This window comes from Equus asinus, chromosome 20 (genome assembly GCF_041296235.1).
Source record: "Equus asinus isolate D_3611 breed Donkey chromosome 20, EquAss-T2T_v2, whole genome shotgun sequence".
Lineage (NCBI taxonomy): Eukaryota > Metazoa > Chordata > Mammalia > Perissodactyla > Equidae > Equus > Equus asinus.
In genome coordinates, this window is record NC_091809.1 from 29,717,950 (window position 1) to 29,738,332 (window position 20,383).

Below are 20,383 nucleotides of genomic sequence, written 5' to 3' on the forward strand. Positions count from 1 at the left end.
GCCAATATCACTGATGAGCATCGATGCAAAAATCCTCAACAAAATACTAGCAAATACAGCACTGTTTACAATAGCCAAGACATGGAAGCAACCTAAGTGCCCATCAACAGACGAATGGATAATGAAGATGTGGTACATATATACAATGGAATACTACTCAGCTGCAAAACAGAACAAAATCATTCCATTTGCAATAACATGGATGGACCTTGAGAGAATTATGTTAAGTGAAATAAGCCAGCGAGAGAAAGATAATCTGTGTATGACTCCACTCATATGAGGAATTTAAAACTATGGACCAAGAACAGTTTAGTGGATACCAGGGGAAAGGTGGGGTGGGGGGTGGGTACAAAGGGTGAAGTGGTGCACCTACAACATGACTGACAAACATTAATGTACAATTGAAATTTCACAAGATTGTAACCTATCAATAACTCAATAAAAAAATAATATAAAAAGAATACTAGCAAATAGAATACAATAATACATTAAAAAGATCATACATCATGATCAAGTGGGTTTTATTCCAGGGATGCAGGGATGGTTCAACATCTACAAATCAATCAATGTGATACACCACATTAACAAAATGAAGAATAAAAATCACATGATCATCTCAATAGGTGCAGAGAAAGCATTTGACAAGATACAGCATCCATTTATGATAAAAACTCTAAATAAAATGGGTATAGAAGGAAAATACCTCAACATAATAAAGGCCATAGATGACAAACCCACAGCAAAGATCATCCTCAATGGAGAAAAACTGAAAGCTCTCCCTCTAAGAATAGGAACCAGACAAGGATGCCCACTTTCACCACTCTTCTTTAACATAGCATTGGAAGTCCCACTCAGAGCAATCAGGCAAGAAAAGAAATAAAAGGGATCCACACTGGAAAAGAAGAAGTGAAACTGTCACTATTTGCAGATGGCATGATTTTATATATAGAAAACCCTAAAGAATCCACTGAAAAACTTTTAGAAATAATAAATGAATACAGTCAAGTCACAGGATACAAAAGCAACATACAAAAATCATTTGCATTTCTATACACTAACAACGAAATAGCAGAAAGAGAAATTAAGAATACAATCGCATTTACAATTGCAACAAAAAGAATAAAATACCTAGGAATAAACTTAACCAAAGAGGTGAAAGATCTGTACACCAAAAACTAGAAAACATTGTTGAAAGAAAGTGAAGCAGACACAAAGAAATGGAAAGATATTCCATGCTCATGGATCGGAAGAATTAACATAGTTAAAATGTTCATACTTCCTAAAGCAATCTATAGATTCAATGCAATTCCAATCAAAGTTCCAAAAATATTTTTCACAGAAATAGAACAAAGAATCCTGAAAATTATATGGACCAACAAAAGACCCCGAATAGCCAAAGGATTCCTGAGGAAAAAGAATGAAGCTGAAGGTATCACACTCCCTGATTTCAAAATATACTACAAAGCCATAGTAACCAAAACAGCATGGTAATGGCACAAAAACAAACACACAGATCAATGGAACAGAATCGAGAGCCCAGAAATAAACCCACATATCTATCGACAGCTAATATTCGACAAGGGAGCCAAGAGCATACGATGGAGAAAGGAGAGTCTCTTCAATAGATGTTGTTGGGAAAACTGGACAGCCACATGCAAAAGAAGGAAAGCAGACCATTATCTTACACCATGCACAAAAACCAACTCAAAATGGATTAAATACTTGAATGTAAGACCCGAAACCATGAAACTTCTAGAAGAAAACATAGGCAGCACGCTCTTTGAGATAGGTCTTAGCAGCATATTTTCAAGTACCATGTCAGACCAAGCAAGAGAAACAAAAGAAAAAATAAACAAATGGGAGTACATCAAACTAAAAAGCTTCTGCACAGCAAAGGAAGCCATCAACAAAACGAAAAGACAACCTAACAATTGGGAGAAGATATTTGCAAACCACATATCAGGTAAGGGGTTAATATCCAAAATATACAAGGAACTCATATGTCTCAACAACAAAAAAACCAAACAACTCAATTAAAAAATGGACAAAAGATCTGAACAGGCATTTCTCCAAAGAAGATATACAGATGGCCAACAGGCATATGAAGATGTGCAACACCATTAGCTATCAGGGAAATGCAAATCAAAACCACAATGAGGTATCACCTCACTCCAGTCAGAATGGCTATAATTAACAAGACAGGAAACAACAAGTGTTGGAGAGGATGTGGAGAGAAGGGAACCCTCGTACGCTGCTGGTGGGAGTGTAAACTGCCAGCCACTATGGAAAGCAGTATGGAGTATCCTCAGAAAATTAAGAATAGGTCTACCATACGATCCAGCTATTCCTCTACTGGGTATTTATCCAAAGAACTTGATAACACAAATGCATAAAGATACATGCACCCCTATGTTCACTGCAGCATTATACACAATATCCAAGACTTGGAAGCAACCTAGGTGCTCATCAAGGGACGAATGGATAAAGAAGATGTGGTATATATACACAATGGAATACTACTCAGCCATAAAAAATGATGAAATCTGGCCACTTGTGACAACATGGATGGACCTTGAGGGTATTATGCTAAGTGAAATAAGTCAGAGGGAGAAAGTCACATACCGCATGATCTCACTCATAACTGGAAGATAAAAACAGTGACAAACACAAAGAGACAGATTGGATTGGTGGTTACCAGAAGAGAAGGAGGGGGGGGAGAGGAGGGGAGAGGGTGAAAGGACAATCAGGTACATGTGTGTGGTGATGGATTGTAATTAGTCTTTGGTTGGTGAACATGATGTAATCTACACAGAATTCAAAATATATTAACAATATACATCTGAAAATTATATAAAGTTATAATCCAATGTTACTGCAATAAAAAAATTAAATAAACTGCTTACAATGGTTGTATTTAATGGTGTATAAGTTATACTTCCATAAAGCTGTTAAAAACAAGAAGTGACAAGAGGGGCCAGCCCAGTGGCGCAGCAGTTAAGTTTGTGTGCTCCACTTCAATGGCCCGGGCTTCGCAGGTTCGGATCCTGGGCGTGGACCTAGCACTGCTGGTCAAGTCATGCTGTGGTGGTGTCCCACATAAAATAGAGGAAGATTGGCACAGGAGTTAGCTCAGTGACAATCTTCCTCAAGCAAAAAGAGAAAGATTGGCAACAGAAGTTAGCTCGGCGCCAATCTTCCTCATAAAAAAAAGGAAGAATTGGGGCTGGCCCCGTGGCCGAGTGGTTAAGTTCGCGTGCTCCGCTGCAGGCGGCCCAGTGTTTCATTGGTTCGAATCCTGGGTGCAGGCATGGCACTGCTCATCAAACCATGCTGAGGCAGCGTCCCATGTGCCACAACTAGAAGGACCCACAACGAACAATATGCAACTATGTACCGGGGGGCTTTAGGGAGTAAAAGGAAAGAATAAAATCTTAAAAAAAAAAAGAAGAAGAAGTGACAAGCAAAAAAGAAACCAAAAACTGAGAAAGACTTATTAAAGACATTAAACACTAGAAACAGCCATGCATCCACCCCTGGCAGAGGCGCTTCTCACTAGGTTAGAAACCACAAAATTAGTGAGAAGTGAAAATCAGATTAACTCGTTCTTAATTAAAACTTGTGGAGGAGGGTGTGAGGCTGAGGTGAGGGCACTGGAGGGGTGCTGGGGGGCTCTGGCAAGCGAGGGTACCCTGCTTTACAAGCATTGAAGGCTGCCTTCCTGCCTGAGGGCCAAGAGCTGCGCGGGCTGAGGCTGGAAATGAAGACTGTGTCAGTCACACCAGGGCTTGCAGCCCGTGGCACAGGTCTTGGATATTATCTGAGACATGAAGAAAGCCCAGGAAAGTGTGTTAAGCAGAGGAAACTATAACCACATTTGGTCTGTCAGAGTTCAAACCAGAAGTTTTGCGGAGAAAGGATATAATTCCTGAAGGCATGGACTATGGTTTGTCCATCTTTGTAACTAACACAGGGGGTCACCCACTGAGAGGAAACTATGAGCTACCTAATCCATATTTGTTAAATGAATTCACGTACAATAGTCATTCATTCCCACAGTTTGCACAGACTGGCTAAAAACGGCTGACCCCACCAAAGCCAGGCGTGAGTCCCCTGTCAGCAATACCCATAGCCCATTTCTGAGCTCTGTCCTTGTAGAGGAAAGAGAATGTTATCGCCCTCTGATTTACCTCATATAAACCCCCTCACACTTCCACTGCTCATCTCCATGAGGTGCTCCCCTAACAGAGGTGACAGAAGCGGGGTTCCCTCCTCATTTCCCAAGCCAAAAGCATCAACTTGCCAAATCACTTTGGAAGCCAGCTGAGCCCCAGGGAAAAGCTGTGGTCTTCCTGCAAAGCCTCCTTTCTCACTGAGCACCAGCTGCAGAGGCGGGAGGGCATGTCAAAAGGGGCGGAGACCTTCATCTCCAAGACATCCTTACCTGCACCTTATAAAGGTGTTGGAAAGCATCCTTCCGAAATTTTTTCATGTTGATGGTGGCCAGCACTGTAGAGAGAAGGGGGAGGTGCTGCATGGGGCACTGTGACAAGTGCCACCAGGGGAGGGATGGAAGCCCACACCTTGTGCTACTTCTATTCCACTTTGCAAAGTACAAAGGGCTGTCATATATGTCCTCACATCACTGGACATGTGCAAAGACAAGGTGAGGCAAGAAGGGCAGTTAAAATTACCATATTTCGTGCAGAGAAGTGGAACAGGCCAAGGTCACACAACTTGATTATACCTAGGAATTGAATGCAGGTTACCTGGCCCCAAGTTCAGTACACTTTCTACCATACCATGGAAATAATGTGAGGAAGAGCCATAAAAAATGAGGAGAGAGAGCAGTATATTGAAGCAGCTAGTCTTAAGCTCAGGACCACCTGACAGATAGTCGTCTGGACCCATGTGGCTGCTCACACCTTGGTCATTTCCTTCACTATCATCACCTTATGATTTTGTTCTGAATTGTTCTGCTATTCTCTTCTCAGGACCTACCTGGAGCTCACAGTGAGCCTCAGGCAGCAGGATCCCAGAACTGGGACTTGTCCTAGGCCGCCTTCCTGACACAATACCTGTCTTCTGCTTCTCTATGTGGTTCTCCATGCTGGTGGAGAAGGCCTTGATTCTAAGCCATGCCCATCACCAAAGCAGATTCTTAGCCACAGAAAAATTATGAAAGATGGAAAGGTACATTGAGTCCAGAAGAGCTCAATTATGGTTCTGTTTAAACAGAGACCACAAGAGCAAGGAAAAGACATAGAGCTGGTGAGTCAACTCTTTGCTTTGACCCTGAGTCCTTATCTACTATAATACCAAATCTCTGGGGTCTGTTTCAATGTACATGGGAAAGAGAGGTATCAGAGATATTCTTGTTCTTTTTCTGAGACTCGTCCAAGACTCAAACTGGCTGTCTAAGAGCCTCAGTTCTCCCTTAAAATAATTCTAAATTTGTACCTCCTTTTATGTAGCCTTTTAGCACATCATCCACATTATCCGAGGTCAAGAGAAGCTCCACAATCCCTCTTTTCAGCAGGGCCTGTTGATAAAAGTGGACAAAATGAACCTACTTCTCTTGCTGCCATGGGAAGAAGGAGCTATAAGGAAATTAGGAAATAAACACAAGTGGGCTCTGATGGGCAGCCTGAGAGCTAGAGAGAAAGGTTTGCATGGAGAGTCTGACCATGCACAGCTCAGTAAATTGCAGGGGATGGTGGTCTCCACCCCAGTCTGGTGCTTTTCCTGGGGACGGCCACAACAGCAGCGGAGTACGGGCTTTGACACCCATGGTCATTGCCTCAAGGGGAAAAGCACAGGGCTAAGTCTATGAGGAAGCAACCAGAGAGGATCTAAATCCGAGAAAAAGAGAGAAAGAAGACTTGGGAAACCCTTTGTGCCTGAAGGGGAGAGGTCGAGGCTGCGGGGCCCTAAGAAAGATCAGAGACAAACTTCACAAAACTTAGGTCCTACCCGGACACTCAAAGGAAGCACGGAAGTCTGCCATGGCTTTGGGGAAGCAGGGAATCTAACTTGAAATTCATATTTACTGAGGGCATAGGGAGCAGACAGACGGCCAGAGGGTGAGAGGACCCCGTCTGTGTGTCCTATATATCCAGGCCTAGGAGAGAAGCCAAGCAGTAAATTTTAAAAATCAAGGAAGAGTAATGCTAGCTGAATGAGATTGATTTGAGAGGATCTGATGTGATGACGCTCCTGAGGGAAGTTAGGGAGGGGAACTTCTCACAGACCCTGTCCAGCTCCAGAAGCCCCAGCTACAGAGCAGGAGCCAGGACGTCCGCGGAGTCCAGCCCTGCCCTCCTCCCTCTCTCATCACCTGCTCTCTCTTCTTTGCCCAGCTGGCCACTCCTCCTCACTGCTCTCCAGGCCATCCAGAGGTCTCTGTGTGGAAAGAGCTACTGGGTTCTGCACAGACAGAGTTACAATGGAACCCCTGCATCCTGTTTAGCAACCTAGGCAAGGGGTCCAGTTCAGACCAGAGCTCATCAGCTTCCTGAACATGGGAGGTCAGGGACAGGGAGGGGCCTGACTTGCCAGAAAGAACACCAGGCAGGACTGAAGTTACTCTTGGCTTAAGACATCCCCCCATACAGGAGCAAAGGCAGCAGAAGAAAGAATACTAATGCTACAGGTCAGAAAGCTGCAGGGTGATAGCCATCATTGTCAAGTTCATGAAGCATTATCTATTTTCTATGGATGTAGATTCACCAACCCCCACCTTCAATGACAGTTCTAGGTCACAGAGACAGCAACAGAAAGGAATAATCTTTTAATATCATGTTTGATTCATAATAAAGATATCTGAGCACATCTTGATCACCCTGACCATATTGTAGATTCACAAAGAAATTGAACTTGACCTCACATCCCAGAGTTACCCATGCAGCCAGGACTCAGACACACGTGCTGTGAAAGAGACAGACTGAGGACGAAGGTAGGCAAATATGGAGACAAACTAAGTGTTTCTTACCTGTTGAAGATAGGGCATGTAATCTTTATCCTTATAAAATGAACCATATTCGTTCTCCACCTGCACTGCAATGATGGGGCCTCCCTTGCGGTACTACAGACAGATGATGAGCGAGAGTGAGGCGACTGGTTGGAGAAGATGGAGTCTCTGGGTTTGCTGCTAAAGATGACACACCTGTTCCAGATTCTTTGATCTGAGTGGTGCCTTAGTTTGGGCACTCTCTCTCCTCCTCTTGGGTCTGATAGTCAGTGAAATCCAGGCACTTCAGCTGCTGCAAGGAGTCCTACCTTTCCCAGCTTTGTAGAGGAGCCACTCCCGCAGTTGTCCTCTCTCTTTCCCATACGAATTAGCTACTTAAATATGAAATCTCAAACCTATAATCTCACCTGCTTCCACGCCCACCCTACCCACTTTCCTAGCTGACAAATGAACAAGGTGTCCCTCCTCCCGTCTCAGGGCAATGCCACCACTCAGGTGCAGAGTCCCCCTGCCTCCCGCCATCTGCTCAGGAGCTTGGCTTTCTGCACCGTTCCTTCTCCCTTCTGTGCTTTCCACCCTTTCTTCTAAACTGACAGACTTCCATCATCATGGAAACTTATTCAGAACCCTCACATCAGAAAGAGAGAGAGAGAGGGAGGGAGGGAGGAGGGAGACCTCCAAGATTGTTCCCCTCCAGCGACATGTCTCTTGCTCCCTGCTCCCCAAGGGCTCTACTTCTTGAGAGAGTTACCAGTGTCTACACTCACTTTCTCTGCTTTCTCACTTTTACCCCGCTCCTCAAACCCCCATGGAAGAGCTTCCACCCCCATCGCACGATCTAAGCCATCAACACTGACCTAGTTGTGCTGAAATTTATTACAATTTTCCATGTTTAGTTCAACCTTTCAGTGCCTTCCACACTCAGGTCGACTCTGCTCCTTGAAGCCTCGCCAAACTGAAGGTGGAGTGAGCATCGAGAGGGAGCGTCTGATCACTTCCCTCCCCACATGGCCCCTGCTGCCTGGAGTAAATGACAGTTTTAGAGGGAGGCGTTCCCTTCTGGACCACGGGACTAGCTTCTGAGCAGGAACAGAGGAGAACGAGCATGTTTGGGGGCTTTTCCTTCACACCCTCACCTTTTCCTTCTTTCTCACCTCACACTAGGCTCTACACTACTGAATTTCTTTAGTTCTTCAAACTCCTCGTTCTCTCTCTTGCCATCTGGTCTTCGTCCATGCTAAGGATTCCTGACCAGCACCCCTGGCTTGGCTAATGCTTACCCACCCTTCAAGTCCTATTTAAGGTGCTTTTTCTGTAAAACATGCTCCGGACCTCCCTTTCTCCCTCGAAGGCATCCTGCACGTCCTCCACTGCGGCAATTATCACTCATCCTGTAAGTGCTGTCTGCCTCTCACGCTGGACTGCAAGCTCCCAGCGGCAGGGACATGTCTGTCCTTCTCATCATTGGAAGCTTGGCTCCTACACAGCACCTGGTACATAGTAGATGCTCAATAATTACTTGTTGAATGAACACAAGTATTCTGAACTGATGAATTGAGAAAAGTTGTTTGTATTATTGAATAGTATCTTCTCCCCAACTTGAAGGGTGAGATTTCCAAAAACTCCATCATAGGAGGACTCATAGTTGCCTTATGAAATCAACAGGATTAGAAGAGTAAAGCTCTCAAGTAAAACGGTAAATACACCCTAAAAGTCATTTAAATATAATAATTTAACCAATGAAGATAACCAAGCAAATATAAAGACCTTAAAATACCGACAATTTAGTAATAATGAGCCCTATATATTTCATTTTCACTTATAACTCCTTGCTTCTTAAAATTTCCTAGGATTTCCCACCTCATGATTTCAACGGGATGTTTATAAATTGACTTTGCTTGCTGCATCTATGCAAATGCTCCTGTGCCTCAGCTTCCATCCAAACTTTCAAAGTCTTTTTAGTTTTAAGGCTCAGAGATTTTTACTCCCGCCATTGAGTCCCATCTGGAGGGCAGAAATCCAGCCACAAACCTATGGCTTCAGACCTTCCTACAAAAAGATGTACCTCGATTGCACCTAACAGACCCGGAGCTCAGTCCTAAAGACGAGGTGTCCTTCCCCTCAGTGCTGCCCGCCTCCCCGACAGCGCGCTGCAGAACTGCCAACCTTTCACTTTCCTCCCTAATCTCCCAGTCCTCTCTTTATAGTTCTCCTAATGAAAGTAACTTAACAATTCAGAATCCATAATTAGTTATAAAGGGCTGGATCTGTATCATATTCTCCCCTAAAAGAAGAGTCTAAGATAATACGCTATTAGTCTACTATCTAATAATTCTGGGTTTTGTCGTATCTCAAACTATATCAAGAGATATGTTCTCATATATTTTTATTTAAATAATAGCCATGTGTCTCCTCTTGTTTGAAGACAGTCACATTTTACAAAGCAAACACAACAATCAAACGATTATCGCCTTGTTGACTTCAGGGAATACTGTTCTTTCTTTGTTACATACTGTTCTGTGTGCCGCAGGTTGACATCATGAAAACAAAGGCATTTCTTATCAAGTGCATAAGGTCAGAGTATTCCATGAAGAAATGAAAATGCATGGCACCTGTGCTCTTTGCATTTATGAAATTAGAATAAACTGGAATGTAAGCAATCGCAAATATACCCACACAGGTACAAAATGACACGTGAACCAAGTTATTCATTATAGCATAAACTTGAAAAATCAAATGTCCGTAACAAGGGCACTAGTTAAATGAACTATGATGTATTGATATCATGGAATACTATGCAGCAATTAAAAAGAATGGAAGCTTTCAAAACTGTTTTTTCAAGTGACAAAAGAAAAATGTCCAGTGGGAACTGCATATTTTTATACAAAAAGTATACATGTACACACAGATACACATGTGTAAGCATGTGCATAAGTAATTAGCTTCCATATGTATAGGAAATCTCTGGAAAGACACATCAAAATCCTATAAAATGAGCTGTCTCCTGAAAAGGCAGCTGACTGGCTCTGGAACAGGGTGGAAGGGAGATGAGCTCGTTTCACTGTGAACTCTCTGTACTCTTTTGAACTTTTGCACCAAGCATTCATACTAACTGTTCAAAACAACAAAGATAATATAAGCATAGAAATAAGCAGTATAAAGGCCAACGGGTTTAGTGAACATCAAGTACATTCAGAAAGATGATGACAAACACAAACCAATACTCTTTGTCAGTCCCTGTCTTCCTAGGCTCTGGAGTAAAGACTGTACTTAAGACAAGGGTCGAGAATTTAGGAATGTCAGCTTCAGCTCTCAGAGAGACTGGGCATGGCCTATTCCATAAAGAAGTCAGTACAAACTATTTTCCTAAAGCAAATATAAGAAAGAGGGAAAAGGTCATTTGGCCTTACCTGGAGACGAACCACTCTGGAAATCAGATGATCAAAATACTTATCAACTGCTTCAACAAAGCCCTTGTCAGTCGTTCTCAGGTTCACCTGGGGATCTTGCAGTAACCGGCTGGGAGTGAAAGCAGACAAGCTCAGTGTTTGAGGTGGGAAGTCAGGGGTGAGGGGGAGCAAGAGGCTGGGGCTGAGCACGGCAGCCAGCCCTTCTCAGGACTCCCTTCGGCACAGTCCTACATCCTTTGATTTCACATCCATGATCCTGGAGCCTCAGGTCCTGAAAGGAAGTTACCACGTGAGCTTCTTGGGACCGTCCTCACAGACTTGTGAGATTTAGAGGGAAAGATACCCCTTTGTCAATGTGACACTCTGAGACTGAGGAGGTGCTTTCAGCTCCATCAAGCCTTGGACACCTTGTCTTACAAGAGGTGTTATAACCTGTCATTGAATACCCTTCTCCATTCTTTTTCAGCTTATTAAAACATTTTTTGTGAGCACAGCATATGTACCTTAAGCACAGGGTTACGTTTCCTCTAAGACCTAAGACATCAAGCACAGAATAGGAGCTTACAAACCAAGAAGCACACCCAAGTATGACACTCATAAGGTGCTGGCTGAGGCCTCCAGCTAAACTGCACAGTGAATCCTGCTTCTCTCAAACACCCATGCCCTCCAAGTCAGGCTGTTTCTGCTCCTGAGCTGGGGTGGGAGAACAAGCTCATCTTGCAGAAAAGCAGAGCCTTTACCTGCCCCGTGGGAGCGAAGGTGCTCAGCTGGAGGCAGAGCGTGGCTATCGGGGAGTCCTTTCACCTTGCAGAGGTACTAGAAGAGCGTTCTTGGATTCTCACCCTGAACTGTAGTTGTCTGGACTGAGGGCCAGCATCACAGACAAGAGAAGAAGGCAAAGAAAAATGACAGGGGAGGGAAGGGAGCTGAGGGCACTCACACAGTGGAGAACTCGGTCTTCCGTTAACAAAATAAGAGAAAAACCAGAAGTCAGAAAAAGGAGAACAAGCCCAGAAGTTGTCAGAACCCTCCCTTCCACTCTCTAAGGTTCCCTTCCTGTTCCTCTCACTTCAGGAGGACAGAGGGGGACCCCGCCCTGCTGTGGGGCAAGAAGGGTATGACCATCCTGACGTGTCCCTCTCAACTCCCCCACACGCACTCTTGGCCACAAGCCCAAAGCACCAGGATCAAAGTCTCCAGTCCTTCATCCGTAAAATGGGGACTAAGATAGTCCCTACCCCTCACTACAGCAGTGCCTGAGACAATGTGTATAGAACACACAACATGGTGCGAAACACAGCACACACGCTCACTACTAGGAGACTGAAGTTTACTCTTAGTAAAGCAAACTACTACAACTGCAATGCTGGACTCAGCCGGCTCACCTGGGCAAGCCCCCGAGGTCAATCTCGCTGCAGATGTAGGGGCCTGGACGCAGAATCACCCACAGCCCGATCTCCGCAGCAGTCAGGACAAAGGCCCTAGGGAGGTCAACATCAGCAGCTCTCACGGCCTCAGACGCAGGCTGAGGAGGAGCCCAGCACACATCACAGCCCACCGTGGCGCAGCTGCCCACCCCTCCCTCGCTTGCCTTCCTCTCCAAGAGGGGAGACGGGTGAGGGAAGGAGAGGCCGCAGCCCCGGCCCCAGCAGAGCAGGATTCCCACGCAGCTCCCAGCCCAGGACATCTGCACAGCCCCAGTGGGGACATGAGGAGGAGGGCATCACACAGGGTGCAGGGGAGGCCACCAGGGAACCTGACCCCAACGGCCTTGCTACCCTAAGGGGGCAACCCCTTCCCCAGGCCTGGGGGCTGGGCCACACTGCACAGCAGGGCTGACACCTGGGATTAGGCACCTCTGGGAGGCAGTGAGAGGTCTGGCTCGGAAGAAGCAGGCCGAGACCCCTGGGGGTAACAGGCTCACAGCTGCAGAGCGTCTAGGTGCTGGCTGCAGAGCCTTTCCCACTGTCCTGAGAACGAGGCCCCAGAGCCCAGTCTCTCTGGCTCTCAAGCAGAGCCAGATGCCCCCATGGCTCCTAACCAACCCAAGGAGCCACCTCTCTGCCTCCCACCCCATGCCAGGTCACAGAAGCAGCAACAGCACGTACTCCAGGTCCAGGTTCCCAGAGAAGTCAAATCTGCCTCTTTCTGGCTCATGGAGGTTCCATGGAACATAGCTGTAATAGGGAAGAGGGAAGTACAATAAGCATCTTCTTATTTCTTTCCTCTAAATTCCTAGGTCAATCCCAAACCCATGTCAAAACTTGGGATAGCTCTATTTTGGAATAAGCTGAAGTTTCCAATGGCAATTAACCCTTTATTACATGAGCAATGATTATTTTCAATAATTCCTTTCTCTATTACCCAACTGTAGTCCAAGCTGCCATTAATCCTACTCTAGATTCTTTGGGTTTACAGATAAATCATCCTACTCACCACTCCATTCTTTGTAAAACCTATTAAAAAATATAAAGAAAAGGGGAAAATACCCACAAATGTCTACACATGTTGAAGAAATTATTGCTAAGAATTGATCAAAATAAGAATAGAGGAGGAGTTTCTATGAGGATAATAGAGACACAGCAAAGGAAGATGCCACCTTCAGGTCTTACCAAGAAGGACCCCACCAGGGACCTCCCCGACAGGGCTGAGTATGTAGGGCCAAAGGGACATGCGTAAAAATGTTTATTAGGTGCTATTGTTATTAGGTGACTATCCTTCTTGCATGTCAACAACAAGGTTTTTGCGTGACGTGCCCCTAATCTCATATTTCTCATAAGCCCTATAGTTCTTATTACACAGTTTTGCACAGTGTGGAGATTTTTAAGAATGCGTATGTAGCATTATGGCAGAACTGACTGTATTTCAAGATCTTTTGTTGCAAGGAGAAATGAAAAGTTGGTTTGCTAAAAACGTTAAACATGCATGGTAAAGTTTATACTTCCACACTGAGAGAATAGAATGAAAACATTTTGCTAAATGATGCTTATGCTTACAAGTGACTTACTTTAAAGAAAATTGCTGAAAAAAGTTGAAAACACAATGGAAAAAGATATAGATGAGGCAAAATTATTTTAGCAATCTTAAATAGTAGGCAAAATGAATTTTAAGGCAAAAAAATACTCTCACAGATATTAAGAGAGACATTAATAATAAAAGGAATGATCCATCAAGACAATATAATAATCATGGCCTTCTATGCTCTTAATAACACAGCTTCAAGTAAAAGAGAAGTTTACTGAATCAGAGAAGAAATGGATAAATCCACAGTCATAGTGAGAAGATTTAAAATACTCCGCTAAGAAACAAAGATAATAACAGCAAAAAATTGTAAGGATATAGATTTGAACACCAAATTAAAAGGCTGGATCTAATAAATACATAGAGAACTCAGGAGCCAACAGATGGAGCATATACATTCTTAAAAACCACATGGAACACTTGTAAAATACAAAATAAACCTCAACAAATTCCAAAAATCTACACCACATAGTCTGTTATCCCAAGATAAATGCAATTTAAATTAGAAAATTACACTTTTTTTTTTTAAAGATTGGCACCTGGGCTAACAACTGTTGCCAATTTGTTTGTTTGTTTGTTTTTCTGCTCTATCTCCCCCAAACCCCCCTGTACATAGTTGTATATCTTAGTTGCAGGTTCTTGTAGTCATGGGATGTGGGTCGCCGCCTCAACGTGGCCTGACGAGTGGTGCTATGTCCGCACCCAGGATCCGAACCCCAGGCCGCTGCAGCGGAATGTGCAAACTTAACCACTCGGCCACGGAGCCGGCCCCGAAAATTACACTTTTAAAATAGTAAAAAGTAAAATAAAAAATAACTATAACAGAAAGCAGATACCCAAACAGTGAAATATTTGAAACGAAATGACTTTCAAAGTACTATATAGCAAAATTTATGGGCTATATAACCAAAGCAATACTTAGAGATACACTCATGTCCCTGAATAAATATAGTAGAAAACATAAAATCCTGGAAAGAAAATGAGCTAAATATTCAACTCAGGAGACAAGAAGAGAAGGAAGGGAGGAGGAAAAGGTACAAAATTGAATAAAGTGGAAGAAAGGAAATTATACACAACTAAGAAATTGTGAAATAGAAAACAAAGACATAGAGAAGATTAATAAAGCGACAAGCTGGTTCTTCAAAAAGAGTAAAAACTTAGACAAAATTGAGTACAAAAAGGTCCAAATACACAATATGATATATAACTTCCAAGAAAGAGAGGAGAATTTTTTAAAGTCTCAGTCAATCCAAAAGAAGAAAGGAAATGAAAAATAAGAAAAACTACAGAATAAAAATAGGACATACTCTAGAAGCAACAGAAAATGTGAGTTAAACAACAATCATTCAAGAAAGTTATGCTGTCCCCAACATCTGCACCTCACAACCAGAAAAGACAGTAGTCACTGAGTTTTACAGGTGAATTTTAAGAAATGTTCAGGGTAAAGATAACTCTTTTGCAAAATATTTACAGTGAATAGAAAAAGAGGACGTAGTCCCTTGATGATACGAATGAGCTGGGACCCCTCTCCCTGGTCTAACAGGCGAATCTAACAAGCAAGCTGCATAGGCTTAAAGTCAGTCCAGAAACCAGCGCCGTGCTGTGAGGCAGCCGCGCAGCCTCATAAGCCCATGTCTAAATGGCCTTGCAGCGTCCCCTCTCATGACTGAAGATGCCAGCAGGATGGATAAGCAACAGGAGGAGACAGTGGGGCCCTCACACTCACCTTTCCAGGCTGCATTTCTTAGAGATTGAGGGGAAAAGCAATGGCCCTGCTCCTTGCCTCCCTCACACGTAGATAACACCAACATTACAAGCCTTGTTTGATGTATAACCAGAAAGTTCCTGTTACCCTTGCAGTAGATGACTGTTAGATGTTAGCCTTCTCCTGCCCTGCTCAAAGGTATGTAAACTGCTTCAGACCTGCGGCCTCGGAGCAGTTCCTCAGAACACTGCTGGGCCGTTTCCCTGGACTCAAGTTCCTCACTTTGATTATCGAATAAACTCCTTCCTTTCACCTTTGCCCAGACTCTTTATTTCAGTTGACAATGAGTTTACTATAAGATTGATATCAAAACTGGACAAGACACTAACAGAAATAAAATTTTAAATCAATTTCAGTTATAATCATAAATATACTTATCTGAAATAAAACACTAGCAAATCAAGTCTAGCAACCTGTGTGTGTGTGCACATGAGTGTGCACGTGTGCACTTCTCATAACGGGACGGCATTTATCCCAGGGCTGTGGGTTGTGGAATGTGAGAAAAACGTCAATGCAATTCACTGCTTTAACAGAAGAGTGTAGGAAAACCACATACTCCCTTCAATAGATGTAGAAAAGGCTCTCCGTAAAACTTAACAATTGTTTATGATTAAACTCTTTGCACATTAGATAAGACAATGATCCGTTGCTGCCTGTCAGCTTCAAATCCACCCGTGAGTCTCAGCTCTGCAGCGATGCACCCACCGGGCCCTTGGGGCGCCTTCTCCTTCACAGCGAGTACGACGCTTGGCTTTGCCGCCAGGGGGCGGTGGAGGGCCATCCAGGAGGGAAGGGCTCCCCTTCTGATTCACTGCGCATTACCCCCGGCCGCTGTATGGCTGGTCAGGGTGCAGGCATGTGAGGACATCCAGTGGTTCTCTCTTTTTTTAAAAGTCAATATACTTTAAGTATAATCCATAACAAGCAATGTAGAATTCACCCAGAAAGGAAAGGGAACTTAAATATTTTGGGATTACATATTCAAGATAGTTACAGATGTAAAAGGTTACATTACACACCCCATAGAATTTTGCTGACATTCTTCCACTCCTGCTTAACTATACTGTAAGCTTGAGCTTCTCAGGACTGCCTTTCCTGTCTCCTGACATTAACTAATAAAATCCCACAGCTTGACCTGAAAACAACAGACCTTTCTAATCGCTGGTAACAAACATCTCATCAAGAAACAGAAAAATATATTCTGAACTCTAAAATGATAAAATGCCGTGCAAAGGGCACTTGGACTTCACAACAAGACTCTACAACAAGGGTTGCAAAGTGCCGTGAACGTAATTCTCAGTCTGTAAGCAAAGTCCTCAAGCACGAAAGGCACTGAGCTGTTTAGCAGCTAGACCCTGGAGCCTGACTGGATTCAAGCGCAGCGCTGCTGCCACCAACTGTGTGACTCTGGGAAACGGCCCTTGGCTCCCTTCACTTGAGTTTTCTCACCTACAAAAGACAGTGACAACACTCCTCACCACACAAGATTGCTGTAGGGACAAAGTGAATTAAAATTTCCAGGTTTGGACCATGCCTGGCCGTGTGTAATACCACATACCTTTTCACTGAATAACTAAAATTGGTTCTCTTCCTTTACCGTGGAGGACATACTGAAATCAGCATTGCTGTGCTCTGGCACCAGCAGGATTGTTCTATGAAGACTGGGCTTCCCCACCTTTCCTCTCACCTCCAGCAAGACGGCTCCCATGAAGTTAACCACACCCCCTTTTACAATCCACTTCTACAGTGCAGCCTTCCACAGAATTTTTTCTTTGGGCTCACCCTTCAACCCAACCCTTAATTGACTCCCAGTTTTTTGAGTTTTAAGACTTTTCTGGAAGTAGGTCTGTTATGAAAGGAACTCCACTGTTGATAATTAAAATATGGTTTTTGCTTTGCGCCCAGTTTTTAAGTGCTGAGTCTGTGAACAGGCAGGAGCCTTGGCTCCGTGTGTGCCTCGGGTAGCATCCTCGGTCACAACTGCATGGTCAGGCCTGGAGAGGATGCTGGGAGGAGACGCTTACCCTGACCACACTCATGAAGCCTGCTGTACTCTGTCTCTTCACCCACAGGCAGGGTGGGCATCATACCAGCCATCTCACAGCACATCGGTGAGGACTAAGTGACTTTGTGAACATGCTTAGAAAATGCCTGGCCATCAGCACACCCCAGATACATCTTACCTTTTGTCCCTATACACGTAATCATGTTAGATATCATGCTAAATTTATCATGTTAAATTTATATTTAAATTCTTCTGATTCACTAAACTGGGTTTGTATTTCTTTTTGCCACCATAATTGAGTATATACATGCCAGGCATTGTGATAGGCATTTTTCACATAAATAAGATAAAGGTCTTATCTCATTTAATCATCAACACAACCTTATGAAGCAATTACTGTTCTGCCCATTTACACAAGGGCCCTGAGACGCGGTGGCTGGAGGCAGAGCTGGGCCTGAAGACCCCCTTAATCATCGAGCTGCTGTAATCATTCCCTTTATACCACTAAACCTCACGTTAGTGATTCTGGTATTTCCCGACTTGCTCATTTTTTGACACTGCTACTATGCATCTACGCGTTCATCTCCATTTACATAAATAAGAATTATTTTAAAGACACCACATATTTATGTGCAAGCATATTTTAAGCATCGTCAGTAAACTGGGTGCTCTGAGGGACCCAATGACTCTCCCTTGAGAGAGACTCCTGAGGAGATCACTCACTCCTTTTACATTTCCCCCATTGACCTTTGTCCAAGGCTTCGACCACAGCACACTGAGTCTGAGATGTAAGTGGCACTTAAGCGTAATGGGCACATGTTGGAAAGACTGTTCACAGGGCAACCCTCAGGCCAGGCTCCCAAACCAGAGGCTCTGAGCCGGGAGGCAGGTGTTAGGAGCCCCATAGATATCAAGGCCACATAGGGCGAGGGGCCAGCACTCACGTGGTGACAGTGTTGAAGCCACAGGCCTTCAGCTTCAGGAGGCGGTCCCTCCAGTACTCCCTGGGCACGCGGAAATAGTGGATGGAGCCCCCGAAGATCAGGAACTTGTGACCCTCCAGTGTGAAGTACGGATTACTCCCAACTCTGCTTTCAGTCTGCAGTCCCACGGATCGGTTCCTCAGCTCCAGAGGGGTCAGACGAGACCAAATAAACCTGCTGAGATAGCGAGAGACTGAGAGAGAGAAACGGAAAGAGGAGCGACTGTTGAAGCCTTAGCAGAAGAAGAAGTTCTTGTTAGCAGGACATGCTTTGTGCATGCTTCTGATGTTATTTTCTCCAAGAAAGGAGAGAAAGCTCCCCTCTCCCCACTCAGGCAAACCTGTACTGGGATAGCTGAGGCTGTGCTTTTCCAGATAAGAGATTCTTTTTATGTTTCACTCGAGGAGAAAAACCTGATAAGATACATGGTAGGAAAAAGATGCACAGGATTCTTTTCCAGAAGAGACACGGGCTGAAAAGAGAAAGAAATGACAATGACAAGGGGAAAGCATCGGCCTTTTCAAGCTACAAGGGCTGGAAAGCTGCTCTAGAGGAAGACTGGAGCAAGGGGTCCGGCGGGCTCCTCACCGGCAGCGCCCCTAGGCTGGCCTAACGGCCAGGAAGGCCCCTGCACACCCAGGGCGGCCCCACAGTCCACCTCAGTCAGGGCAGAAAGCTGCCGATAGACTTTCAGCCCCAGGAGCCTGCAGCCAGCAGCAGGACAGGGCTGGGCCCCAGGGCAGGGGGTCCTGGGAAAGGATAGAGGAGGGGTAAGGGGCTCAGTGAGAGACTGGAGCGCTTCATCCACCAAGTTCAGGAAGGACAGTGCCTGGGACCTGGAGCCCTTTGTCAGCGTCCACACTGATTTTCTTCCATCTGGAATATGGATAGATCCTCAGCAGGGCGCGGTAACCCAGGTACGGGCAGAAGAAAGAGCGGAGGAGAGAAGGCTTGAAAGGCGAGTTGATAAGGAGAGTCTTGGGCAGGTTTGAGGGCCCAGAAAAGCATCCCAACCTAAAGGGGCCCTTGCCCTCCCGTAACGTCCTCAGGGGCCAGCGCAATAAGTGCCTGCACCTGACTGGCTGACTGACAGACGCGGAGGGAGGTCTAGGAGGCTCCCCGGGAAGAGCGCTTCGTGACGGAGAACCTGGGATGGGGCGAGAGGGACGCCCCCGCCTGCAAGGGCGGGATGGGCTGCGGCCTGGCGCGGCCCCGGGACAGCGGGGAGGCTCACCTGGAGCGCGGCCGGGAAGCCATCCCCACGGGCTGCAGGAGCGGAGGTCGGGCGCTGCTCCCGCCGCCTCTCGGCAGCCTGGGGACGCAGCCGCGGCCTGCCGGGCAGCGCCAAGGAGAAGGTCTCGGGCTCTGGGCTGCAAGAGGGACTGAGCCGGGCCTGCGACACATGGTGTCCGCCCACCTATCTGCTCAGATGACCTTCAGCTGGGGGGAGTAAGGCGGTCGAGTCTTGGGTTATCCCCCTGACCTTGATTTTCCTAAACTGCGTATCACCAGCCAATTGGGACAGAAAGGCGGAGCAGAGGGGGAGGCAAGGAGGAGGACAATTCAATCTACCCGAGAGCTGGGAAGTTTTGATTCCGCGGGTTCAACCACTTTAACGAGTGGCCCTTTGGTACCAGACGGCGCTTCTGGACTAATAGATGTGGTGTACACGCAGGAAAATAGTTTCAGTACGATGAGTAAGTGCTAAAATAAAGGCTCCACAGGGTGTGACGGACGACGCACAGGCGACCCTGGAGGAGGAGTTTTCTCAAACTGAGTTGGTAAATGAGTGTGAACTATCAGAGCGAAGGAAAGTGGGAATGCTGTTCCTATCAGTGGGAATAGCTTAAAAGTAATGACTTAATGTGTGTAAGAAACTAGCTTGGAATTCTTTGCTTATAAAGTAGCAGGAGACGGGGCTGGAGACATCAGATCGGGAGGAGGCAGGGCAGGGAGGGCTGTGGATGCCACGTCCAGCAGCTAAGTCTCTTTCCAGAGATTTCAAGCAGGAACTACATCAGCAAAGGGTTGTATGGAGATTACTTGGCCACAAGCTGGAGGCTGGATGGGAACAGACAAGTCATCCCAATAGACCTGGTCCCCCGGGGACGAGGGCTCTTGTGTTTCTCTTGGTGGTAACAGTAAGCAGGAAGAGGGAGTGGATTTAAGAAAATGTTGTGAAGTAAAGTTGGTAGCTCTTGGTAATTGATTGGATGTGGCAGGTGATACAGA

General features: G+C 45.3%; 1 protein-coding gene across 2 annotated transcripts in view; it reads right to left on the reverse strand.

Annotated features, from left to right (window-relative positions):
• The window catches only part of LOC106846906 (beta-galactosidase-1-like protein 3), a 64,674-nt gene extending 45,003 nt beyond the window's left edge, over window positions 1–19,671 (reverse strand). The window contains exons 1-9 of one of the 2 annotated variants that reach the window (XM_014865956.3): window positions 19,386–19,671; window positions 18,492–18,623; window positions 18,113–18,325; window positions 12,486–12,554; window positions 11,763–11,858; window positions 10,378–10,486; window positions 6,989–7,081; window positions 5,458–5,539; window positions 4,442–4,506 (exon numbers count right to left, since the gene is read on the reverse strand). In XM_014865956.3, coding sequence (XP_014721442.3) covers window positions 4,442–4,506; window positions 5,458–5,539; window positions 6,989–7,081; window positions 10,378–10,486; window positions 11,763–11,858; window positions 12,486–12,554; window positions 18,113–18,325; window positions 18,492–18,623; window positions 19,386–19,555 — 1,029 coding nt within the window. In that variant the 5' untranslated portion in view covers window positions 19,556–19,671. The remainder of the gene's footprint in view (window positions 1–4,441; window positions 4,507–5,457; window positions 5,540–6,988; window positions 7,082–10,377; window positions 10,487–11,762; window positions 11,859–12,485; window positions 12,555–18,112; window positions 18,326–18,491; window positions 18,624–19,385) is intronic. The other variant, XM_044751984.2, reaches the window with a different exon arrangement.
• Between the last annotated feature and the right edge of the window lie 712 nt (window positions 19,672–20,383).